We start from the raw sequence: 24,164 nt of genomic DNA on the forward strand, positions 1-24,164 counted from the left end.
CTGCAACAACCTCTGTAAATTTTCTCCCAAAATACCCAGTACTGTAAATTTGCTAACGCTCGAAGGTAAGATATGTGTCACTAATATTTTCACTAGTTTTCGCTCCGTTTTTTCGCTTGCCTCTTGCCGTCCCGACTATTCCAGCCATATATTTATAGTTTAATATAAGTTAGTTAGTTCCACGCAACGCCATCTCAACTCACATAGAGAATGCTCCTTCGTTCCCGGTTTCGCCGAACCTGCTATCGAAACTCTGCCATTGATTTGATTAGATCTCCTCCAACCCCCCTCTCTCTTAGTTTAGTTTCCGAAAATTTTCTGCCGCTTTCGAAAGTAGCTGTTTCATCACTTTTCAACTTCCATCATTCAATTACAACTTTCAAAACTATATTTCGCCAACTTTTCCTACTCCCCCGTTTTACTAATTAACACATCTGCCACTAGTTTCTGCCAGCAAAGCCATACACTGCTCACTCTCACACATCAAAATAGTAACCAACAAACTCACCACCACCACGCTCCTCCACCACTTTAGTGCTGCCACCTGGATTTGAATTCGTCACAATAACATTCGCTTTCTAGCGCCGCCTCTAACTTTGGCCACCACAAACATCACCGAAATTGCTCAAAAAGCTACACGCAATACACAAAAATGAAAAAAAAAACTTACAACTACTTTCAAAACAAAACAAAACATTGTCACAGTTTGTTAACCTCAAAAATAAACTCAACTCTCAAATCTAACCGTGTATCTTCAAATACTAACCAATCTTTTCTTCTCTTCTCTTCCTTCTTTCTCTAATTTTCCGTTCGATGTTTCTCCTTTCGTTGTCCTCTCTCCCTATCCGATTTCTGTTCTATGTTTTGTTTGTCTCTTTCTCAACCCTTTTACCCGTTTTGTTTTCGATGTTTTCGTTCCTTTGTTGTCTTTCTTGATGTCGTCGTTTTCTTCGACTGTTTTTTTTTTGTTTATCCACCTTCACACGTGCTTTTATGTGTGTATTTAACTGATTTAATCTTCCTCCCACCTTTTATTCTTTATGTTTTTCACCCGTTTATTTATTGTTTGTTATTGTTTTTACTTGTTTGATTTTCTAGGAGCTGCCGGAGGTAAGTGCTCTTCGTTTTCTTCACCTCTAGCCGGTCTGTGTGTTTCTGTGTGACCATCGTCGTTGTTGTGCCTCTCTTATGGTTGCGCAAACCTCTTCTCTCTCTCTCTCTCTCCACGTTTTGTTGTCTTCTCTGTCACACGTATAGACGTTATACTGTTGTTGATTTTTCTGTTAGCGCAGCTAACTTTAGTGACAGATCTTAGTGAGAGAAGAGTTTCAATTTAAGCCATTATTAAAATTACAAATTATTGCTATATCACAAATACTTCAGATATCACAAAAACCCATGAAATTTAACAATGTTTCAAATCAATACTTAGATATATTTACATTTAACAATTTTTTATCCACAAAGTCTATTTTATTAAAAAATATTAGATTACACTTGAAAAGCGTTGTAAGAACTATTTGAAAATAGTAGTTTATGCAACTAGTTGCAAAAAGAGGATTTTTTCAGCACGAGTCGTACATTTATCCAACGAGGTTCACCGAGTTGGATAAATACGAAGAGTGCAGAAAAAATCAAGTTTTGCAACGAGTTCCATACAACATTTTTTGCAATTCCAAAAAACACACACTGAGTGAAATTGTATGTCAAATTTTCATGTATTTTGTCAATAAATCGTTTAAATCAAAAAAATGTTGAAAAGTGTTACTTTTCGAAACAAGTGCTGAAAAGTTCAACTTTTCAGCACCCATTTGAGTGCTGAAAAGTAGAACTTTTCAGCATTTATTTTGAAAAGTGTTGCTATTCGATTCTGTTATTTTTGGTACAGAAAAAAGGCTATTTCGTCGTTCAAGAATGACAGGAAAAGTAAGTAGTTTTACGACGGAATTGCAAAAAAATATCTTTGAAATTTTCAAGTAATCACAGAAAGCAAAGTGTAGGATGGTTTCGGTTTTTTTTCTGTTCGCATATTTTGAATAACATGTTTAATATTTATGTTATATAACAAATTACATAAATATTAAACATTTCAAGTTTTTCAAGATTTATTTTAATTGATTAGTTTTCAAATGATTGCTTATATTTTATGTTTCAATTTGATTGATTAATTTTTGATGACTAAATGATAGCAAACATTCTTGTAATATTCAAGTACAGTAAATTTCAGTTCAATTTCTCTGAATCGATATAACAGGGTCCGTGCTTGGAAGAAGCAATCAAGACAAGATACAGAATTAAACAATTGAAATAATGTGTGATAGGACTGAATCTTTGGAATAGAGAAAAATGTAGAGATATCAGATTTAGAGCATAAATAGAATTTTATCAGCTTTTCTTCGAAAACTTACTTAATTCAATTATATTTACATTCGCTTCAGTAACAATTTGACTACCATTTTATTTTTATGGTGGAAATACAAAGATAAGAATATAAACGTGATAAAATGAATTTTGTTTCATAATACTATTTTGACTTGAGAAATCAAGCCCTAGATTTGATATGAATCCAGTGAAATTTTCTCAAAATTAGACTTTAATTTTTGATGGCTCAATAATGTTCGAACAATTTACTTCCATATTTCGCGTCATCAGATAAACATCGTTATCAAAACAATCACGAAACAAACTTGTCAACAAAATTCTCCTGCCTGCCCTAATCAGTTGCAAATGACTCCCATAACTTTAGCCAACCATAAAGATAAAGGCTTCTCAGAACCACCCCCGAAACCACGTCGGGGGGGTACCATTTATCACTCAATCTCACCGGTTCAAGCCTGGCTCGACCTCGGCCTGTGCCCTCCTGAGCCCCCTGTTCCAGGTCGTTCAAGGTAATGAGAGAGCCAGAGCAGGCAAAGATTAATGGAAAGTGTGCTTTTCGATTAGATTAAATGCTTCTGGCTGAAAGTGGAAGCTGCTGGTTAGGACTCTTGACACACTACTCTCCTAAAGAGAAGGTCCTTTGTTTCTCGACTGAAACGAGCATAAATCTGGCAGTTCCGAGAGCAAAAGGGAAACAAGATACCAATTACCGATAATAATTCATAAATTGCACAAGGGCCATAAATTTGGGATTATTTTCACTCCAAAGCTCTGCCAGGTCCAAGTGCTTATCTCACCGAGAAGTCTACCTTCCCATCCCAACCCAGTCGGGATGGGGGGAAGAAACATAACACGGACATCCCCAGAAGGGCTCTCCTAACCATTTACACACTCTAATGAAAGTAATTAAAAATTAATTAAAATAGCAAACCTGGCGAGCAAAGATTATCCCGCTGAGCTTGAACCTAGTGGCAGGGTTGCTTTTTTTTCTTTCTCAAATCTGCCCTCGGGAAGTAGGGACCGTGATGGTCAGAATGTCAGGATTTAAACAGAGAAATGATTGTGACACCGCTACCACGAGAGACGGAATGGTAAGGAAATTAACATTTTCTGTGTTTTTTCCACCTGGCGGACTAAACGAGACTTGATGCGAGGACAGAATGAATTAGTTCACCTGTAATTGTGAAGCGCTTTTTGCAACAAGTTCGGCTAGAGAAGCGGAAAAGTGCATTTGCATTTACTCGTGGTGTAAAGGTGGTACTGAACAGTAATGGCGGTTCTTTGAGGTGTTGAACTAAGCCTTTCTTAAGATTTATAATTACCTTACAGATTAGATGGATTTAGTTGAAGATTTTCGTAACTGGCGGAATAAAATAATGCTTTTAACAACTTTTATTTTATAATGTGAGTGATAAACAAAAAACAACTTTAAACCAAAACGCGACAAAAAAATCAAGGAAAATACATGACCTTTTTTATTATTAATAAAACTATTTAAACTTCTGATTCCTACACAGTAAAAATGTTCATGGTAATATTACATCTGGGAAGGGATGGACTTTAAAGTTAGAAAAAATGAAATTTTACCACTTTTCTGGCTGTAATGTCGCTTTTTCAGTCTAAATTGAGGTAAAATTTCATCATAAAAGATTTAATATTCAACCTCCCAAACTAACACCTTCCAAATTTACACCCATTTCTACTGTGTAATTTATTACTTAAGGGTGCACAGCAACGAAGGAAGTTGGTGTCTTCTCATTCCAAAAATGTCAAACTTACGGACCCAATCCTGCAACAATGTGATTGTTAAAATAGTCAAACTTTGTTATAAATTACTTTGTGGACGATACTTTATGGGATGAATAAAAACATATTTCTATAGTATCCGTAGTTTTGAAAATACTAAAATGTCTATAACAAAAATCTGGGTTCCAAAGCTCTGGTTAATGTGCACCTTTAATGTTTTGATAGCAACATGGACATAAAAGAGCGGATTTAAAAAAAAATGGATGTATGCTTTTTTTTTAAGGTAAAAGATGAGTAGTTCTTGGAATCTACTTATCAAAGATTTTTTGATCATTTTTTAAAGGGCAATTGGAATTACTTTTATACATTTTTTTTTTGTTTCAAGCATGAGATGCTTCTCAGAATCAAAGGCAGACAGCTCTAATAAAAAAATCAAATTCTTTGTGAAACCAATTACCAGTTTTTCAAAGTTCCAGAATGAAAATTGTAGGATTTTTTTTTAGTTTTTAGTGTTTATTTCGTTAACTAAGTTTATAAGCTTTAAAAAATACATATAAGTATAAGGAAAAATTGTTAAAAAGTCAGAATTTTGCCTGAAATTTGTTGAAACCAGATTTCTTTATAATATTATCGAATCATATTGCATTTAAGACTAAATTCGAAGCACGAATCAAAAAATTCACATTTTATATCAAATTTGTTCTCTTAAAAATACGAATACAATTTGGAGATTTTTTTTAATTATGTTTCAAAAACACATAATATTTGTTATTTCCAAATTAATGTTACCTTCTTCTAAAGAAAAATTGTCCAAATAATCCGGCAATACAAAAAAAATTACACTTTAAGTATATTAAAACAATACAATTTATAATTATTTTAATAAATACAGTTAACAAACTTTTTTCAATTTTTCAAAATTTTATGAAAACTTTTCCTACAATTACTTTGACATTTCTCTACCACATTCAGTTTGATTTCATACCATTCCGTACGTATTTAATTTGTACTCTTCATTTTGCGGAAAAATTTCAAACCTATCAAAGTCACCCCGATTTGCGGTACTCCTTCTGTATGACCAGCTCCAACATTTTATAGAGACTTCTATGGAAAAAGTCATGATGCATCATCATCCAAATCAAAAACACGAAAACTTAAGGGGAGATTAACTTTGCCACATAGGGTTATTTTTTTCACTGTTTGATTTTTTATAATTTTTGTATTTAAGATATCGTAAAACCCTTTCAATCAATTGTTGTACACATCATGGAGAATGTTTGGTGAAAATATGAACATTTTTGGGGGTCATCCATAGAAACTGGGTGGTCGATAAACGACGTACTTTTGGTATTTTGATATTAACTCGTATCCAATCCGTTCAAATATAGGCAATATGGGTATCAAACTTCATGATTTTGAATGGCCCATTCAGACAAGATAATTTGAGGTCAATTTTTGGACCATGGCCACTTCGGAACCGTTTCTGGGTTCCCCCGGGGAACCTATGAAGTGGCCAATATCATATCAAAGCAAAACCCATCAATATGGGTATCAAAATTCTTCATTTTGTCAATACATCTCAAAAATGGTTTTCCAAAATATTTTTCTGGCCATTGGCCACTCCGGAAACGGTTCCGGATTTTCCCCCGGGTAAATCTTCGGAGTGGCCAATATCATATCAGAGCAAAGCCCATCAATATGGGTATCAAAATTCTTCATTTTGTCAATACATCTCAAAAATGGTCTTCCAGAATATTTTTCTGGCCACTGGCCACTCCGGAACCGGTTCCGGATTTACCCCCGGGTAAATATTCGGAGTGGCCAATATCATATCAGAGCAAAGCCCATCAATATGGGTATCAAAATTCTTCATTTTGTCAATACATATCAAAAATGGTCTTCCAGAATATTTTTCTGGCCATTGGCCACTCCGGAAACGGTTCCGGATTTTCCCCCGGGTAAATCTTCGGAGTGGCCAATATCATATCAGAGCAAAGCCCATCAATATGGGTATCAAAATTCTTCATTTTGTCAATACATCTCAAAAATGGTCTTCCAAAATATTTTTCTGGCCACTGGCCACTCCGGAACCGGTTCCGGATTTCCCCCCGGGTAAATATTCGGAGTGGCCAATATCATATCAGAGCAAAGCCCATCAATATGGGTATCAAAATTCTTCATTTTGTCAATACATCTCAAAAATGGTCTTCCAAAATATTTTTCTGGCCACTGGCCACTCCGGAACCGGTTCCGGATTTCCCCCCATTGGCCATCAATATGGGTATCAAAATTCTTCATTTTGTCAATACATCTCAAAAATGGTCTTCCAAAATATTTTTCTGGCCACTGGCCACTCCGGAACCGGTTCCGGATTTCCCCCCGGGTAAATATTCGGAGTGGCCAATATCATATCAGAGCAAAGCCCATCAATATGGGTATCAAAATTCTTCATTTTGTCAATACATCTCAAAAATGGTCTTCCAAAATATTTTTCTGGCCACTGGCCACTCCGGAACCGGTTCCGGATTTCCCCCCATTGGCCATCAATATGGGTATCAAAATTCTTCATTTTGTCAATACATCTCAAAAATGGTCTTCCAAAATATTTTTCTGGCCACTGGCCACTCCGGAACCGGTTCCGGATTTCCCCCCGGGTAAATATTCGGAGTGGCCAATATCATATCAGAGCAAAGCCCATCAATATGGGTATCAAAATTCTTCATTTTGTCAATACATCTCAAAAATGGTCTTCCAGAATATTTTTCTGGCCATTGGCCACTCCGAAACCGGTTCCGGATTTCCCCCCGGGTAAATATTCGGAGTGGCCAATATCATATCAGAGCAAAGCCCATCAATATGGGTATCAAAATTCTTCATTTTGTCAATACATCTCAAAAATGGTCTTCCAAAATATTTTTCTGGCCACTGGCCACTCCGGAACCGGTTCCGGATTTCCCCCCATTGGCCATCAATATGGGTATCAAAATTCTTCATTTTGTCAATACATCTCAAAAATGGTCTTCCAAAATATTTTTCTGGCCACTGGCCACTCCGGAACCGGTTCCGGATTTCCCCCCGGGTAAATCTTCGGAGTGGCCAATATCATATCAGAGCAAAGCCCATCAATATGGGTATCAAAATTCTTCATTTTGTCAATACATCTCAAAAATGGTCTTCCAGAATATTTTTCTGGCCATTGGCCACTCCGAAACCGGTTCCGGATTTCCCCCCGGGTAAATATTCGGAGTGGCCAATATCATATCAGAGCAAAGCCCATCAATATGGGTATCAAAATTCTTCATTTTGTCAATACATCTCAAAAATGGTCTTCCAAAATATTTTTCTGGCCACTGGCCACTCCGGAACCGGTTCCGGATTTCCCCCCATTGGCCATCAATATGGGTATCAAAATTCTTCATTTTGTCAATACATCTCAAAAATGGTCTTCCAAAATATTTTTCTGGCCACTGGCCACTCCGGAACCGGTTCCGGATTTCCCCCCGGGTAAATATTCGGAGTGGCCAATATCATATCAGAGCAAAGCCCATCAATATGGGTATCAAAATTCTTCATTTTGTCAATACATCTCAAAAATGGTCTTCCAAAATATTTTTCTGGCCATTGGCCACTCCGGAACCGGTTCCGCATTTCCCCCCGGGTAAATCTTCGGAGTGGCCAATATCTTATCAGAGCAAAGCCCATCAATATGGGTATCAAAATTCTTCATTTTGTCAATACATCTCAAAAATGGTCTTCCAAAATCCGGAGGGAAATCTTCGAAGTGGCCAGTGGCCCGAAAAATATTTTGGAAGACCATTTTTGAGATGTATTGACAACATGAAGAATTTTGATACCCATATTGATGGGCTTTGCTCTGATATGATATTGGCCACTCCGAATATTTACCCGGGGGGAAATCAGGAACCGGTTCCGGAGTGGCCAGTGGCCAGAAAAATATTCTGGAAGACCATTTTTGAGATTTATTGACAAAATGAAGAATTTTGATACCCATACTGATGGGCTTTGCTCTGATATGATATTGGCCACTTCTAAGATTTCCCCGGGGGGAAATCCGGAACCGGTTCCGGAGTGGCCAGCGGCCAGAAAAATATTTTGGAAGACCATTTTTGAGATGTTTTGACAAAATGAAGAATTTTGATACACATATTGATGGGCTTTGCTCTGATATGATATTGGCCACTCCGAAGATTTACCCGGGGAGAAATCCGGAACCGGTTCCGGAGTGGCCAGTGGCCAGAAAAATATTTTGGAAGACCATTTTTGAGATGTATTAACAAAATGAAGAATTTTGATACCCATATTGATGGGCTTTGCTCTGATATGATATTGGCCACTTCTAAGATTTCCCCGGGGGGAAATCCGGAACCGGTTCCGGAGTGGCCAGCGGCCAGAAAAATATTTTGGAAGACCATTTTTGAGATGTTTTGACAAAATGAAGAATTTTGATACCCATATTGATGGGCTTTGCTCTGATATGATATTGGCCACTCCGAAGATTTACCCGGGGAGAAATCCGGAACCGGTTCCGGAGTGGCCAGTGGCCAGAAAAATATTTTGGAAGACCATTTTTGAGATGTATTAACAAAATGAAGAATTTTGATACCCATATTGATGGGCTTTGCTCTGATATGATATTGGCCACTCCGAATATTTACCCGGGGGGAAATCCGGAACCGGTTCCGGAGTGGCCAGTGGCCAGAAAAATATTTTGGAAGACCATTTTTGAGATGTATTGACAAAATGAAGAATTTTGATACCCATACTGATGGGCTTTGCTCTGATATGATATTGGCCACTTCTAAGATTTCCCCGGGGGGAAATCCGGAACCGGTTCCGGAGTGGCCAGCGGCCAGAAAAATATTTTGGAAGACCATTTTTGAGATGTTTTGACAAAATGAAGAATTTTGATACCCATATTGATGGGCTTTGCTCTGATATGATATTGGCCACTCCGAAGATTTACCCGGGGAGAAATCCGGAACCGGTTCCGGAGTGGCCAGTGGCCAGAAAAATATTTTGGAAGACCATTTTTGAGATGTATTAACAAAATGAAGAATTTTGATACCCATATTGATGGGCTTTGCTCTGATATGATATTGGCCACTCCGAAGATTTACCCGGGGGAAAATCCGGAACCGTTTCCGGAGTGGCCAATGGCCAGAAAAATATTTTGGAAAACCATTTTTGAGATGTATTGACAAAATGAAGAATTTTGATACCCATATTGATGGGTTTTGCTTTGATATGATATTGGCCACTTCTAAGATTTACCCGGGGGGAAATCCGGAACCGGTTCCGGAGTGGCCAGTGGCCAGAAAAATATTTTGGAAGACCATTTTTGAGATGTATTAACAAAATGAAGAATTTTGATACCCATATTGATGGGCTTTGCTCTGATATGATATTGGCCACTTCGAAGATTTCCCCGGGGGGAAATCCGGAACCGGTTCCGGAGTGACCAGTGGCCAGAAAAATATTTTGGAAGACCATTTTTGAGATGTATTGACAAAATGAAGAATTTTGATACCCATATTGATGGGCTTTGCTCAGATATGATATTGGCCACTTCTAAGATTTACCCGGGGGGAAATCCGGAACCGGTTCCGAAGTGGCCAGTGGCCAGAAAAATATTCTGGAAGACCATTTTTGAGATTTATTGACAAAATGAAGAATTTTGATACCTTTATTGATGGGCTTTGCTCTGATATGATATTGGCCACTTCTAAGATTTACCCGGGGGGAAATCCGGAACCGGTTTGAGATGTATTGACAAAATGAAGAATTTTGATACCCATATTGATGGGCTTTGCTCTGATATGATATTGGCCACTTCGAAGATTTCCCCGGGGGGAAATCCGGAACCGGTTCCGGAGTGACCAGTGGCCAGAAAAATATTTTGGAAGACCATTTTTGAGATGTATTGACAAAATGAAGAATTTTGATACCCATATTGATGGGCTTTGCTCAGATATGATATTGGCCACTCCGAAGATTTACCCGGGGAGAAATCCGGAACCGGTTCCGGAGTGGCCAGTGGCCAGAAAAATATTTTGGAAGACCATTTTTGAGATGTATTGACAAAATGAAGAATTTTGATACCCATATTGATGGGCTTTGCTCTGATATGATATTGGCCACTCCGAAGATTTACCCGGGGAGAAATCCGGAACCGGTTCCGGAGTGGCCAGTGGCCAGAAAAATATTTTGGAAGACCATTTTTGAGATGTATTGACAAAATGAAGAATTTTGATACCCATATTGATGGGTTTTGCTCTGATATGATATTGGCCACTCCGAAGATTTACCCGGGGAGAAATCCGGAACCGGTTCCGGAGTGGCCAGTGGCCAGAAAAATATTTTGGAAGACCATTTTTGAGATGTATTGACAAAATGAAGAATTTTGATACCCATATTGATGGGCTTTGCTCTGATATGATATTGGCCACTCCGAAGATTTACCCGGGGGGAAATCCGGAACCGGTTTGAGATGTATTGACAAAATGAAGAATTTTGACACCCATATTGATGGGCTTTGCTCTGATATGATATTGGCCACTCCGAATATTTACCCGGGGGGAAATCCGGAACCGGTTCCGGAGTGGCCAGTGGCCAGAAAAATATTTTGGAAGACCATTTTTGAGATGTATTGACAAAATGAAGAATTTTGATACCCATATTGATGGGCTTTGCTCTGATATGATATTGGCCACTCCGAAGATTTACCCGGGGAGAAATCCGGAACCGGTTCCGGAGTGGCCAGTGGCCAGAAAAATATTTTGGAAGACCATTTTTGAGATGTATTGACAAAATGAAGAATTTTGATACCCATATTGATGGGTTTTGCTCTGATATGATATTGGCCACTCCGAAGATTTACCCGGGGAGAAATCCGGAACCGGTTCCGGAGTGGCCAGTGGCCAGAAAAATATTTTGGAAGACCATTTTTGAGATGTATTGACAAAATGAAGAATTTTGATACCCATATTGATGGGCTTTGCTCTGATATGATATTGGCCACTCCGAAGATTTACCCGGGGGGAAATCCGGAACCGGTTTGAGATGTATTGACAAAATGAAGAATTTTGACACCCATATTGATGGGCTTTGCTCTGATATGATATTGGCCACTCCGAATATTTACCCGGGGGGAAATCCGGAACCGGTTCCGGAGTGGCCAGTGGCCAGAAAAATATTTTGGAAGACCATTTTTGAGATGTATTGACAAAATGAAGAATTTTGATACCCATATTGATGGGCTTTGCTCTGATATGATATTGGCCACTCCGAAGATTTACCCGGGGGAAAATCCGGAACCGTTTCCGGAGTGGCCAATGGCCAGAAAAATATTCTGGAAGACCATTTTTGATATGTATTGACAAAATGAAGAATTTTGATACCCATATTGATGGGCTTTGCTCTGATATGATATTGGCCACTTCGAATATTTACCCGGGGGGAAATCCGGAACCGGTTCCGGAGTGGCCAGTGGCCAGAAAAATATTTTGGAAGACCATTTTTGAGATGTATTGACAAAATGAAGAATTTTGATACCCATATTGATGGGCTTTGCTCTGATATGATATTGGCCACTCCGAAGATTTACCCGGGGGAAAATCCGAAACCGTTTCCGGAGTGGCCAATGGCCAGAAAAATATTCTGGAAGACCATTTTTGATATGTATTGACAAAATGAAGAATTTTGATACCCATATTGATGGGCTTTGCTCTGATATGATATTGGCCACTCCGAATATTTACCCGGGGGGAAATCCGGAACCGGTTCCGGAGTGGCCAGTGGCCAGAAAAATATTTTGGAAGACCATTTTTGAGATGTATTGACAAAATGAAGAATTTTGATACCCATATTGATGGGCTTTGCTCTGATATGATATTGGCCACTCCGAATATTTACCCGGGGGGAAATCCGGAACCGGTTCCGGAGTGGCCAGTGGCCAGAAAAATATTCTGGAAGACCATTTTTGAGATGTATTGACAAAATGAAGAATTTTGATACCCATATTGAGTGGCCAGAAAAATATTTTGGAAGACCATTTTTGAGATGTATTGACAAAATGAAGAATTTTGATACCCATATTGATGGGTTTTGCTTTGATATGATATTGGCCACTTCATAGGTTCCCCGGGGGAACCCAGAAACGGTTCCGAAGTGGCCATGGTCCAAAAATTGACCTCAAATTATCTTGTCTGAATGGGCCATTCAAAATCATGAAGTTTGATACCCATATTGCCTATATTTGAACGGATTGGATACGAGTTAATATCAAAATACCAAAAGTACGTCGTTTATCGACCACCCAGTTTCTATGGATGACCCCCAAAAATGTTCATATTTTCACCAAACATTCTCCATGATGTGTACAACAATTGATTGAAAGGGTTTTACGATATCTTAAATACAAAAATTATAAAAAAATCAAACAGTGAAAAAAATAACCCTATGTGGCAAAGTTAATCTCCCCTTAAAGGTAGTGAAAAGAAATGTAAAGCCGTAGAAAACAACTCATTAATTTAAAAAAAAAATGATACATAACTCATAAAATGTACATAAACATTTTTCTTTCAGAAAAACTTTTCTAAACTAGATTTATATGATCTGAATGTGAATATTTTGTAAGAGCAATTTCAGCTCAAATCAGACATTTTTCTGGTACTTTTGTACCCGACCCTCTCCGATTTCAATGAAACTTTGTAGACATGTTATCCTAGGCCTATTAAGCCATTTTTGTTCATATGTAGCCAATTGTACTCGGAAACAATATTTGAGAAGGGCGTAAGTTATTGAAATATGACTGTATTTTGCAATTTAAAAATTACTGTATCTCGAAGTCGTTGCATCGTATCAAAAAGTGGTCGAAGACAAACTTGCAGGAAATTGGACGGACTTTCTGAAACAATACAATTTTTGAGGAATTAGGCATAGAGGCATTAAGGATGGTATGTCTCTCCTAAAAAAATATAAAATCATTTACTAAAACTGTTTTTTTAAGTGGTCTAAACGTCAACATTTTTAAAAACCGATTGTGGGAAAAAGCTGTCAAAGGCAAACTTATGGGAAATTGGACGAGCTTTCTGGTAAAAATATTACCGAGACAGAAAAATCAAGTCTGTCATATAGAAATTGCCAAAAACCACCAAAAAATCATTTTTTCGACATTTAAATTTTTTAAACCGCAGCATCTTCCCAAGGATTGGACATAGGACAATGGCCAATATGGAGACTTTTATGTATAATTGTCTGGCGAATCGATTCCCACTATCGGGTTTTAAAAATTTTGAGGTTTAGACCACTTTTCAAAAACACAGTTTCAGTAAATGATTTTTGTATTTTTTTTAGGAGAGACATACCATCCTGCATTTTTCGTCAGTCTTTTGGTTATATTTTAGGCTGTTTCCTCAAAAATTTTGAACGAAAAAAAAAATGGTGACATCACCTAAAAACCAAAAAATCTCATAGATAGGGCGTGTATTTTTGTTTCAGTGTATTTTTTTTTTTTTAGAAAGCCCGTCCAATTTCCTACAAGTTTGTCTTTGACCACTCTTTGATACGACGCAACGGCTTCGAGATACAGAAATTTTTAAACTTCAAAATACAAAAATATTTAAATACCTTACGCCCTTCTCAAATGTTTTTTCGAGTACTATTGGCTCCATATACACAAAAATGGCTTATATATGCCTAGGATAACAAGTCTACAAAGTTTCATTGAAATCGGAGAGGGTCGGGTACAAAAGTACCAGAAAAATTCCTGATTTGAGCTGGAGTTACTCGTAATAAGAAAAGAATAGAAGTAATCAAGATCTTTTTGGAAACTTATGTTCTACAAAACACATCTTCAATAAATCGAACAAAAACTTTTCAATGGAATTATTGGCACTTATCAATTTTGAACTTACTTTCAAGCAAGCTCAACATTTCAATCTAAGTCAAATAAATTTATGTCATTAATTCATTCATTTGTTACAAGAACATGTGTCATGTTTTGATATGAAAACACTTAAATTGATTAGGACCAACATTGTCAACGAAGAATAATTTTCAATATGTTCGACAAAAAAAAACCAGGATTGAATTGAACTGACACTAAATCAATCTGTTCAATTGATAAAACAAATCTGATGATTGCTCTATCATGACTTCGATTTGCTCCAATTTCCGTGAACATCACATCAAACACTCCCAAAACATCGCCACAAAATCGCACTTCACACACCTGTCGCAGCACGTGTCGGAAGTGGCACCTCTTGCCCCCCACCACCCACCCGGTGTGAATTTCCCTGGAAAGCCATTACCGAAACCGGAAATTTGTCCTCTTATCCGTGCGATCCAACGGCGCGTCGAGTGTCGCCGGCTCCGTCCCCTAAATGGTAAATTGAATTTAATTAATTTGAAATGAGCACTGGCTCGCCACACTCACTGTCCTTCCCCGAGGGGGGGCTCACATTGGACCCCGAGGAGTAAATCTCGTGCCACGAAATGACTTTGTTTTTTGTTGGTCGGTCGCAAATGTGTCCCCAAAGCATGTGCTTCGAGCGGTGCGAATTTGAAATTTCCACCCCAAAATAAGGGAAATCTTCAAGCGGGGGGACAAATTTAGCATAATCCAATTTACTCAATAATAAAACATGGCGCCACAGAAGCTCGAAGGCCTAAGATGACATCATTTTTCGACGATCCCCTCGGCAGTGGAGCCTGCCCTTAAATAAAGACAGTTGTTTGTTGTCTTTTTTTTTGCCAAAGATTCGATTTTTTGCCAACGCAGCAGCCCCAATGTATTTCATGAGATTTGACCGTCCGGAGACTTGGGTAGAAAATATGGGTCCGGTCATAAAAAAAAAGAATTATACTTCTTGGGTGGGCAAAATAAAAATACAGACACAAATCATGCCTTTGCCCTCACGAACTTGCCGGTGCTAGAGCTGGTCGATTGAGGTTGACCGAAGTTTTGGGCCGGACGATGTCGAAGCAATTGCTTTGGACATTTTATGAACATACACGGAGAGACCGGCCGGGGCAAATCTAAGAAAATCTTGGTTAATTTAACTAAAGGTATGGATTATTTTTTTACACAGCTTTTTTTCAACAATCGATTGTTGATTTTGTTAACACGAAATTGCTGACCGCCAGTAACTAAAATTAACTAAAAAAATAGTTGGAACTGCATTTTTTGTTGGTTAAATGGCCGAAAAAAATTCTAGCAGTCGACTGCTAGAATATTTTTTTCAGAAAATTAACTAAAAGTTTCTTGTTTTCAGCTGAAATATTGTGAGATATTCTGTTAAAAACTGGCTGGAACATATGTTTCTAAATAGTAGAAACAATTTTTTTCGTTGTATAAACAGAAATATTTTTGCATGCTGCAAATTATTAGTGGTATAAACATTTCTGAATTAGACAAAATTTATGTAAGTGTTGATATATATTTTCTTTAATTATCTAACGGTATAGGTTAGGCTGAATTTCTAGCTATATTTTTACCAACTGTCTTACTTGAATACAAAAAAATATATTCGTACATGTAGTCAATAATTAGCTGTTGTTAGCAATATTTTTATTGCATTTGCAGTAAATTTTATAATAATGCCTCACAAATTAATGCTGAGTTTTTTTTCATTTTCGCATTTATTCTGCCTTAAAATCTAACGTTTTGTACTAATTTGTTTTTTTTTTTTTTGCATCAGGTTGTTAAAATACTGTTAAAAAGCATCAAAACAATTTTTTTTAACTGTTGTTATAAAACATGTAAAGTTTTTCTAATGTTTAAAAAAATTACATTGCATTAATCTAAAAAAATAATAAAAAAGCATATGGGTCATTCCAGGTCAACTGAGTACACTTTTGGACTCGACCTTCACCGATTTGGACCAAACTTGGAGGGAACGTTTATCTATCGATAGCTAACAGAAATCCCAAGTTTGGTGCTGATTGGACCATCCCTCTATTTTTGGCACCGCCCTCTTTTTTGGCGATTTTCTAAAAAACTTTTTTTTCTTTTAATCATAACTTTGCAACTATTTGAGCAAAAGACTTTCTACAGAATGCATTTTATAGAATTTTTTCCAAGGAATTCGATAAAAATAAAATGTTAACCCTTAAATGCCCACTAATATTATATTTTAACGTTTTAAGTATAAAAATTCAGTTTTGACCAATTGATAATATTTTTATTTTTTTTTTTATTTTATCGCCATCGTGTTCCCCGGACAATTTTACATTATAATCAATGTAGACTTCAAACTAAAATGAACTATTGAAGAGATACAGCAATTTTACAGAAAAAAGTTTGATTTTGCGCAGCACTCGGAAGTTCATGGTGTACTTTTCAACAAAAAGGAATGAATCTCGCATAATTCGGTTTTAATATGTGAGAAACTTATTTCGGATTTGAATTCATAGGACAGAGTGCAGTGCAAAATCAAACTTTTTCCAGTAAAATCGCTGTATCTCTTCAATAGTTCATTTTAGTTTGAAGTCTACATTGATTATAATGTAAAATTGTCCGGGGAACACGATGGCGATAAAATAAAAAAAAATAAAAATATTATCAATTGGTCAAAACTGAATTTTTATACTTAAAACGTTAAAATATAATATTAGTGGGCATTTAAGGGTTAACATTTTATTTTTATCGAATTCCTTGGAAAAAATTCTATAAAATGCATTCTGTAGAAAGTCTTTTGCTCAAATAGTTGCAAAGTTATGATTAAAAGAAAAAAAAGTTTTTTAGAAAATCGCCAAAAAAGAGGGCGGTGCCAAAAATAGAGGGATGGTCCAATCAGCACCAAACTTGGGATTTCTGTTAACTATCGATAGATAAACGTTCCCTCCAAGTTTGGTCCAAATCGGTGAAGGTCGAGTCCAAAAGTGTACTCAGTTGACCTGGAATGACCCATATTACAAATTTCTCGTGAATTCCTTAAAAATAGAAACCGAGCAAAATTTTCACCAAGTTTTAAGCTTATACTTTTATTATGTTGTATAAAATTAAGTGTTGTATTCACTTACCATCACTGTGAAAACATCCGATAAGTCATCATCACCTACAACGGTCTCAGGACACAGAATTTTCACCAAAGTGAACCTTTTGCTGCAAATAGATATTTGGAATTTATTAGTAATTTAATACAAAATTCTTAATTTCGGCTATAAACTGAAAAAAGGAACGTAAATAAATGTAATTATAGTGAGGAAAGAAGAAATATCAATAATGCTACTTACCAAGCTTGCGTTAATTCAACAATTACTTTTGGCAACACACTTTCACTGCATTTGATTCAATTTATACAACGTACTCCGATTCCTGAAAAAAATATTTTGAGTTTAACGTACCAGTTTATTGAGCAGTCGTATTGCAACAAAACTTTCAAGATAATAATTATCTTCTTTTATATATTTTATATATTTTTATTTTTTGTTATTTTACTTCATCTCTATTTTTATGTTGTTATTGTTATGTGTACGCATTTCATAATTGATGATTCTGAAAAAAAATAATGGTTCATTAAGATTTTATCCGTCGTTGTTGTTGGTCGTCATCGATCATGGCCGTTCATGGTCACCCGCGACAGACACGGACGACGAAATAAAGAGAAACGCAAAAAGTAACTTTTTCAAAACTTTTTTTCGTAAAATCACGATAACTCGTGATGTTTATAAGCAAACCCCTTATGTCTATATATCAAAATTTTTGTAATTGTCTGCTCTACAACTTTGTACAACATTGTTACACTCTCAAAAATAACCCTGCAAAGTTAGAAAAAACACGAAATTTTAAAATGAAAATTTATGTTCTAAATGAAAAAATGACCCTTCTGGGTCAATGTAGATTCGAAAAGTACATTAAATTTCCCATAAAATGACATGTTCCAAAATTTTTTACAGTCGAGTAACGGAAAATGGGAGAATTTTTAAAACTTTTTTAGTGTTTTTTTCGATGAAAAATACGTTTTTTCGGAATTCTGAGTACGCCATCAAATCGGGCGTCTAATTTTACATAAAAGTCCCTTTGACACCAAATTTCTATCTCATCACCGTTTCAGGCTGCAAATTATTGAAAAACACCTCTTTTTTCGCATGTTCAAAAATGGAAGGGGTCGTACTGCCCCTCCGTCACGAGATATCAAAAAACGGACCTCGGATTCGTGATCAGGGACAAAAGTTACCCCTTAGGACAAAGTTTCACGCAAATCGAAGAGGGGTCGGGGCAACTTTTCCCGATTTCGTGTGAGTTGGTAGAGAATTACCCTAATAAGAATCACATTAGATAAATTATTTTGCAAAAATAAACCCATACTTACTTGGATTAACCAACATTTTGTAAAATTTGCCCGGGCTGCTCCATCCGTTAAGAGTTGGCCCGCATCTCCCTTCTACTGCCCTCTCTTTCCATCAAACATTCTTAATGGTTCAACTCACTCGCATTAGAGGTCCTCATGGCGAAGGTCGTCCTCTTGCACTTCATAGTTTATCATTCGCAAAGAAATCATCAACAAATCTACTCACCAATTCCACCTCCCCAGTTGCGACACTTTGCCATTTGCCACTTCAACATTAGCCAAATAGTGTAAATTTCTCCTTTCACATTCTCTCACTTCATAATTAACAACATAAACTCAACAAATCGACCGCTCTCGTTCAGATCCTGACTTCAAATGACAGACGTAAACAAACCCAAGTTCATCTTTTAAATATTCAACCAATTGTTAATTATATTCAACCAACAAAATTTTTGATTATCCTAAATCCAAAGCTAACAGTCGAGCACGTTCATTCGAGTTCGGGAAATCTGTTAGCTTTTTTTCCTTTAGCATTTTCAACAAACAGGTTATTAAATTAATACTGAATTTTGGTTAATTTAACTGAAAATTGGCAGTGACAAGTACGTTTTTGTTAAAATTTGCGAAAGTAAATCAACAATTTTAATTGTTAAAATTTCTGGGCACAGTCTTTCCGTGTATGATATTTCTAGAAGTGGTAGCTGGTATTACTCACTAAGTCAGCTTTATAACTAAATTCAATTTCTAGGACACCAAATCCAAATGACAGAAATATTAGTTTAGATTTCGTGTAACATTTTTTAAATCCATGTTTTCCTTTTAAAGATAAACAACTAAACGAAAGGCTTGCTTCTATAAAATATTTACGGATCACCTCAAATCAAACCAATAAAAAAACAAACTTCAATCGCATCATACTGTTTTTAGCATTTGATATGTTAATTTCCAGTGTTATTTGTTGACCCCTCCTATCGTGCAGTAAAATAACTTCCAATTTAATATTCTTCGGCTTGAATTATTCAACAGCAGATTGCTTTCTTGATGCCGCCCAAGTCACGCAAGTATGCCGTCTTGGATCAATTATTCAAATTTGCACCGAAACTGACCAGGTCCTGGTGAGCTGGTTTCATTTCAAGTGCTCGAAAAATATGAATTCTCTTCTCAGTATCACCAAAGCTGACTTCCACTGAATTTGACACCGCCAACAACCTCTGCTCGGTTGGGAAAGTTTTCCTCGATAAACTAACAACTGCGACAAAATTGTTGACAAAACTTTGCCACAAATATCCCCGAAAACAAAACAAAAAGAGTTCTTCGCGTCTACTTCGCCGAGTAAAGCTGAAATCCTCTCCCCCAAAGAAATGCCAACTATTCGGCGCAGACTACGTTTTGGCTGGAAAATGCTCGAGCCAGAGACTTTCCATTTCCCGAACCAGCTCGAACTTTACCATTCTTGGCGAGCGCGGTAGAGGAATCTTGCGTTGGACCACCGCGGGCGAGTAAACTTGGGAAATTTTCCTCGTCCCCCACCCAGCAGGGGTTGGAAATTTTCCCCACGCCTAGACTGGAAACTTTCCAGAAAATGCGGGCCAAAACAGAAAACCGGCCGGAATTTATTACATTTACTCCGAGAGGGGAGAGGGGGAGTAGGCAATTTCACTCTAGATATTCTTCATTACATCATTCCATGGTTGCGCTTGCAAATGAAATTATTTAAATTAGAGCAGACCGCGAAAATGTGCGTTCCGATGGTGGCGGAAATGAAATTTTCCACGGAAAGTGAAATTCCGGCCAGTTGACTCGATTTTCATCATCATCATGGGGCGACACGTTGACGTGGGCCGCCCGGCTCGTCGTGCGGGAATGGTAACTCAATTTGGAATTAATTTGACCGGTTGTTGTGGCATCCGCGGTTGACTCTCGATGGTAACAAGAGGGGGAAATTAAAATAATATCCATTTTTGCCACTAGAGGGCTGTTCTATAAACATGATGAATGTAGCTTCGTTGGAATTAATCGAACAAATTTGTCGAAGACTGTAAAGCGATAGGACTTTATCCAGATAAGTAAAGATCGTTTGACTATTTTAGTGGGACAATCACTTTTAGGGTTAAACGGCATGTTTAACTCATGCAATTCCTATGTGAAGATGTGAATTTTATTCTTGGTTTCTATAAAATAATAATTTGAAGTTCATTTACAAATCAGAAACTAAATTAATTTCAAAATATCATAAGACAGCCCGTCTTACCCCACGATAAATTCTTCACAAAAAAAGTAGGGGAGCTGGGGGTAAGACGGCCAGGCGGGGTAAGACGGCCACCCCACTGTTTTAATAAGTATACTAATGAATATTACTAAAATGTTCAGCAATACTGTTTCTCATGCTAAATAATGCATATGGAGTCACCTTTGCCAGAAATATTGTTTGAAATAGTATAAAAATAGCTCAAAATAAACAAATAATTTTTGAACTTGAAACTGGATGTAATTTTCATGAATTACAACTTAGGCATTTTTGTTAAATAAAAATATGTTTTTCTGTCTTCAAATATTTTTTCATGTTAAAATGAAGTTTTCCCTAGATTATGTTTCTCGAAAAAGTTCAAAAAATGCGATGAACTGTTTACAAAAAAATGTTAAAAAAAATAATTTATTTGAGGGCAAGACGGCCACCTCCTCCGGGGGTAAGACGGCCACCCGTAATTTGTAGATTTTATTTGATATAGGTTATATTTTTGACGGTTTTTGACTATTAGGACATATTGGTAGATAAAGGAAAAGCATTTTCAATAAAACTGTCCATTTTTAATCAAAATGCTGTTAACTACCGTTTTGACAACATTCTTTACTGTGATATAGCAAAACTCATTGAATAGTATGAAATCCTATCAAACTTTTCATAAAAATCGCTAATTTAATATTGTTTACATTATTTTGATTTACTTATTCTAATCGAAATACACAAACTAATTTTTTTTGTATCAAATTGTGTTTGTTTTCTAGTAAAAATTCATAGTTTTTTATAAAATGTGGTCGCAATAATATGAAATTCACTGAGCCAAAATATGAAATTTTTTAAACAGCATTTTTCTTCACATTTGAAACCTGATTTTTTTCAACCAAAATAGTTATGATGTTCAGAGAAGTCTGTTGAACCAACCATTTAGGTGTTTGGGTGGATTCAGCAAAGTTATTAAGTTAATTCATAGCATTGGCCGTCTTACCCCACATGGGTGGCCGTCTTACCCCGCGTATTTCATATATATACGAATTCAATTATTTTTTTAGAATTGCTGAAAAGTATTGAAAATTGGTTTTTAGACCAACTAATTTATGTCATTTCTATAATGGTCTAGTAGTAGAACAATATGTACGTAATTTGAGATCAAAATAATCTGTTGTGTAAATTTTATTAGACTTCTCCCTTAGGGTGGCCGTCTTACCCCCATCTCCCCTAATCTTCAAAAGCCTGAAACTCTACACCGTGAAGTCGGAACAACTTTCAGTCTAGGACAATATTGTTTCTCAGCCTTTCAGTGACTTACATTTCGAAGCAACATGACATACAGTGGTCAAAATCAGAACCTTCAGTGTCCCTCTATCAAACCCGGCACATCGAGTGCGTCCAACCGGACGCACCATTAGCGCTGGACCATGTGTCACAACCCTGAGGGTCTCTCACATGCCGCACACACAATTCAATTAATCAAAATTATATTAATTTCCTTATCAATTACCACGAAGTCACTACCGACCGACGGTCCGTGCCTTGGCACTGCCGAAGACGCCTCCGTAGACGTCCTAACGGTGACTGACCGGACACGTCATAAATTGTGCTCGGACGACCACGTGTGGTCACCGCTGCACGACGGAGAAGACGACGCTGATGGGCATTTTGCATAATTCGGTGAAGATGATGGAGCATCGTGAGAATTTCATAAACCGCACGTGGAACTGCTGAAGAAGCTGTTTGTGGGAGGCCATGGGTGGAGAATGAAATTTATCTTTGCTACAGTCATCCCTCATATTCGGAACAGTTTACGATCGGTCAATGTTTAAAAAAAAATCATAAAAAATCGATAGTTGAACTTAATGATTCGCTTTTATCTTCATTTGAATGTTTTTCTTGCGAAATTTAAAATGTTGTATCGAACAACTGCAAATTTTAACTTTTATATCAAGTTTTTGAAATCCAAAAATCGGAACACTTTTTTCTTACGGATGTAAACAAACTTTGGTTCTCTCCACGAATGGTCCGATAACATTTTTTGTAAAAATATCAGTTAAATTCGGGTGTTCCACAATTGGGTCTTAAAATGAAGCTTAGATTGCTGATATTATTGTTCACAGCGATAAAGCTTATTTTCCTGAGTACAATGACCCTTTGTACGACCACAAAGAGTTTAAAATGGATTTTTAAATCAATTTTGAAAAATTAACCTCGCGGTCCTTCTTGACGGAAAAGCTCCTACTTGACAACTCGTTCCAAGGGTACCATAGTTGATCCATCGAAAAAATGCTGTCTAGTAAAAAAAATTGCATTAAAATGAAAAAAGTGACCAGAAATGGTTTTTAATCGTGTTTTTTACCGTTGTTCATAAAAATTGACATAGCGCTTTAGCACCCAATTGTGGGAGGCACAATTAGGGGGAGAGGGGGTAATATGCACCCCCTAAGGGAAAACTGTGATTTCTCAACCATTACAGCATTACTGTGGAAGAATTTTGTTCGATGTTCTTAAACAACTATTATTCTTCGTCATCCATGTGAAAAAAGTCTTAAAAAACCTCAAAATTGTTCGAAAATATCAAATTTTTAAAAACATTTCTGATTCATTTCAAACAACCATGCGGGGCAATACGCACCGCAACATTGGGGCAAAATGCACTACAACAACGGGGCAAAATGCACCACAACATGGGGCAAAATGCACCGGGTAAAAGCAGTTTTCACTAGTCACCACTAGATGACACCGCTGTTTTTACAAAGGAGCTTCAAAGCGGTGCATTTTGCCCCGACCACGCTTTTTGCAGAAAATTTAATTAAAAATGCATTTTTTGATGTTTTTGGACTCATATATCTACAGAATAGTGAAGCTTATGGCAAAAACTATACACCTCAACATTTACAATAACAATAAATGTTTTTTATATTGTCCAAAAATCATAAAGAAACTTCAATGAAAATTAGATGAAAACACAACATTTTAAAGTTTTGCAAATAACTAAAGCTGTTTTAACACTACGACGCTCAAATTTTTCCAGCATAGTTTAGCAGTATTAAGCTTCCAATTTCTATGATTTTTTTCCCGGAAAATTCTTCCAAATACCGAGAAAAGCAGGGGGTGCATTTTGCCCCGGGGGTGCATATTACCCCCTCTCCCTCTACATCCCACAATTATGGACCAGATAAATTTGGAGGCAGCGTTTTGCTGCTCTGGAGAGAATGCCAAATGAAGGTCCTAAAAATAGTAGGGTCGACAGAAAAGATGTATTTGGCATGCTATTGACAAATTATCACAAAAGTGTTCCGAATTTGTGGGTGTTCCGAATATGTGGGATGACTGTACAGAGATTCATAACGCCCTGAAAATTCAAATTTTTTAAGGTTCCATCAAACTGATGCTTTTTTCTCGGGAATTCAAGGGATTTTCCGTTAAAAAATCCCGTTGCGTACAAACACTAGAACAAAAGAACTTAGTTTGATATAATTCAATATTCT

The 24,164-nt window shown here is 36.8% G+C and overlaps 1 protein-coding gene across 10 annotated transcripts in view; it reads left to right on the top strand.

Moving 5' to 3' along the window:
* Positions 1-24,164, top strand: part of LOC120415460 (complexin) — a 488,836-nt gene that overhangs the window by 363,298 nt on the left and 101,374 nt on the right. For 7 of the 10 annotated variants that reach the window (XM_039577042.2, XM_039577033.2, XM_039577016.2 and 4 more), the window contains one exon: positions 1,099-1,110. The exons of the other annotated variants lie outside the window; for them this stretch is intronic. In XM_039577042.2, coding sequence (XP_039432976.1) covers positions 1,099-1,110 — 12 coding nt within the window. The remainder of the gene's footprint in view (positions 1-1,098; positions 1,111-24,164) is intronic. 10 annotated transcript variants of the gene reach the window in all.

The sequence above is a fragment of the Culex pipiens genome, chromosome 1 (genome assembly GCF_016801865.2).
Source record: "Culex pipiens pallens isolate TS chromosome 1, TS_CPP_V2, whole genome shotgun sequence".
Classification (NCBI taxonomy): Eukaryota; Metazoa; Arthropoda; class Insecta; order Diptera; family Culicidae; genus Culex; species Culex pipiens.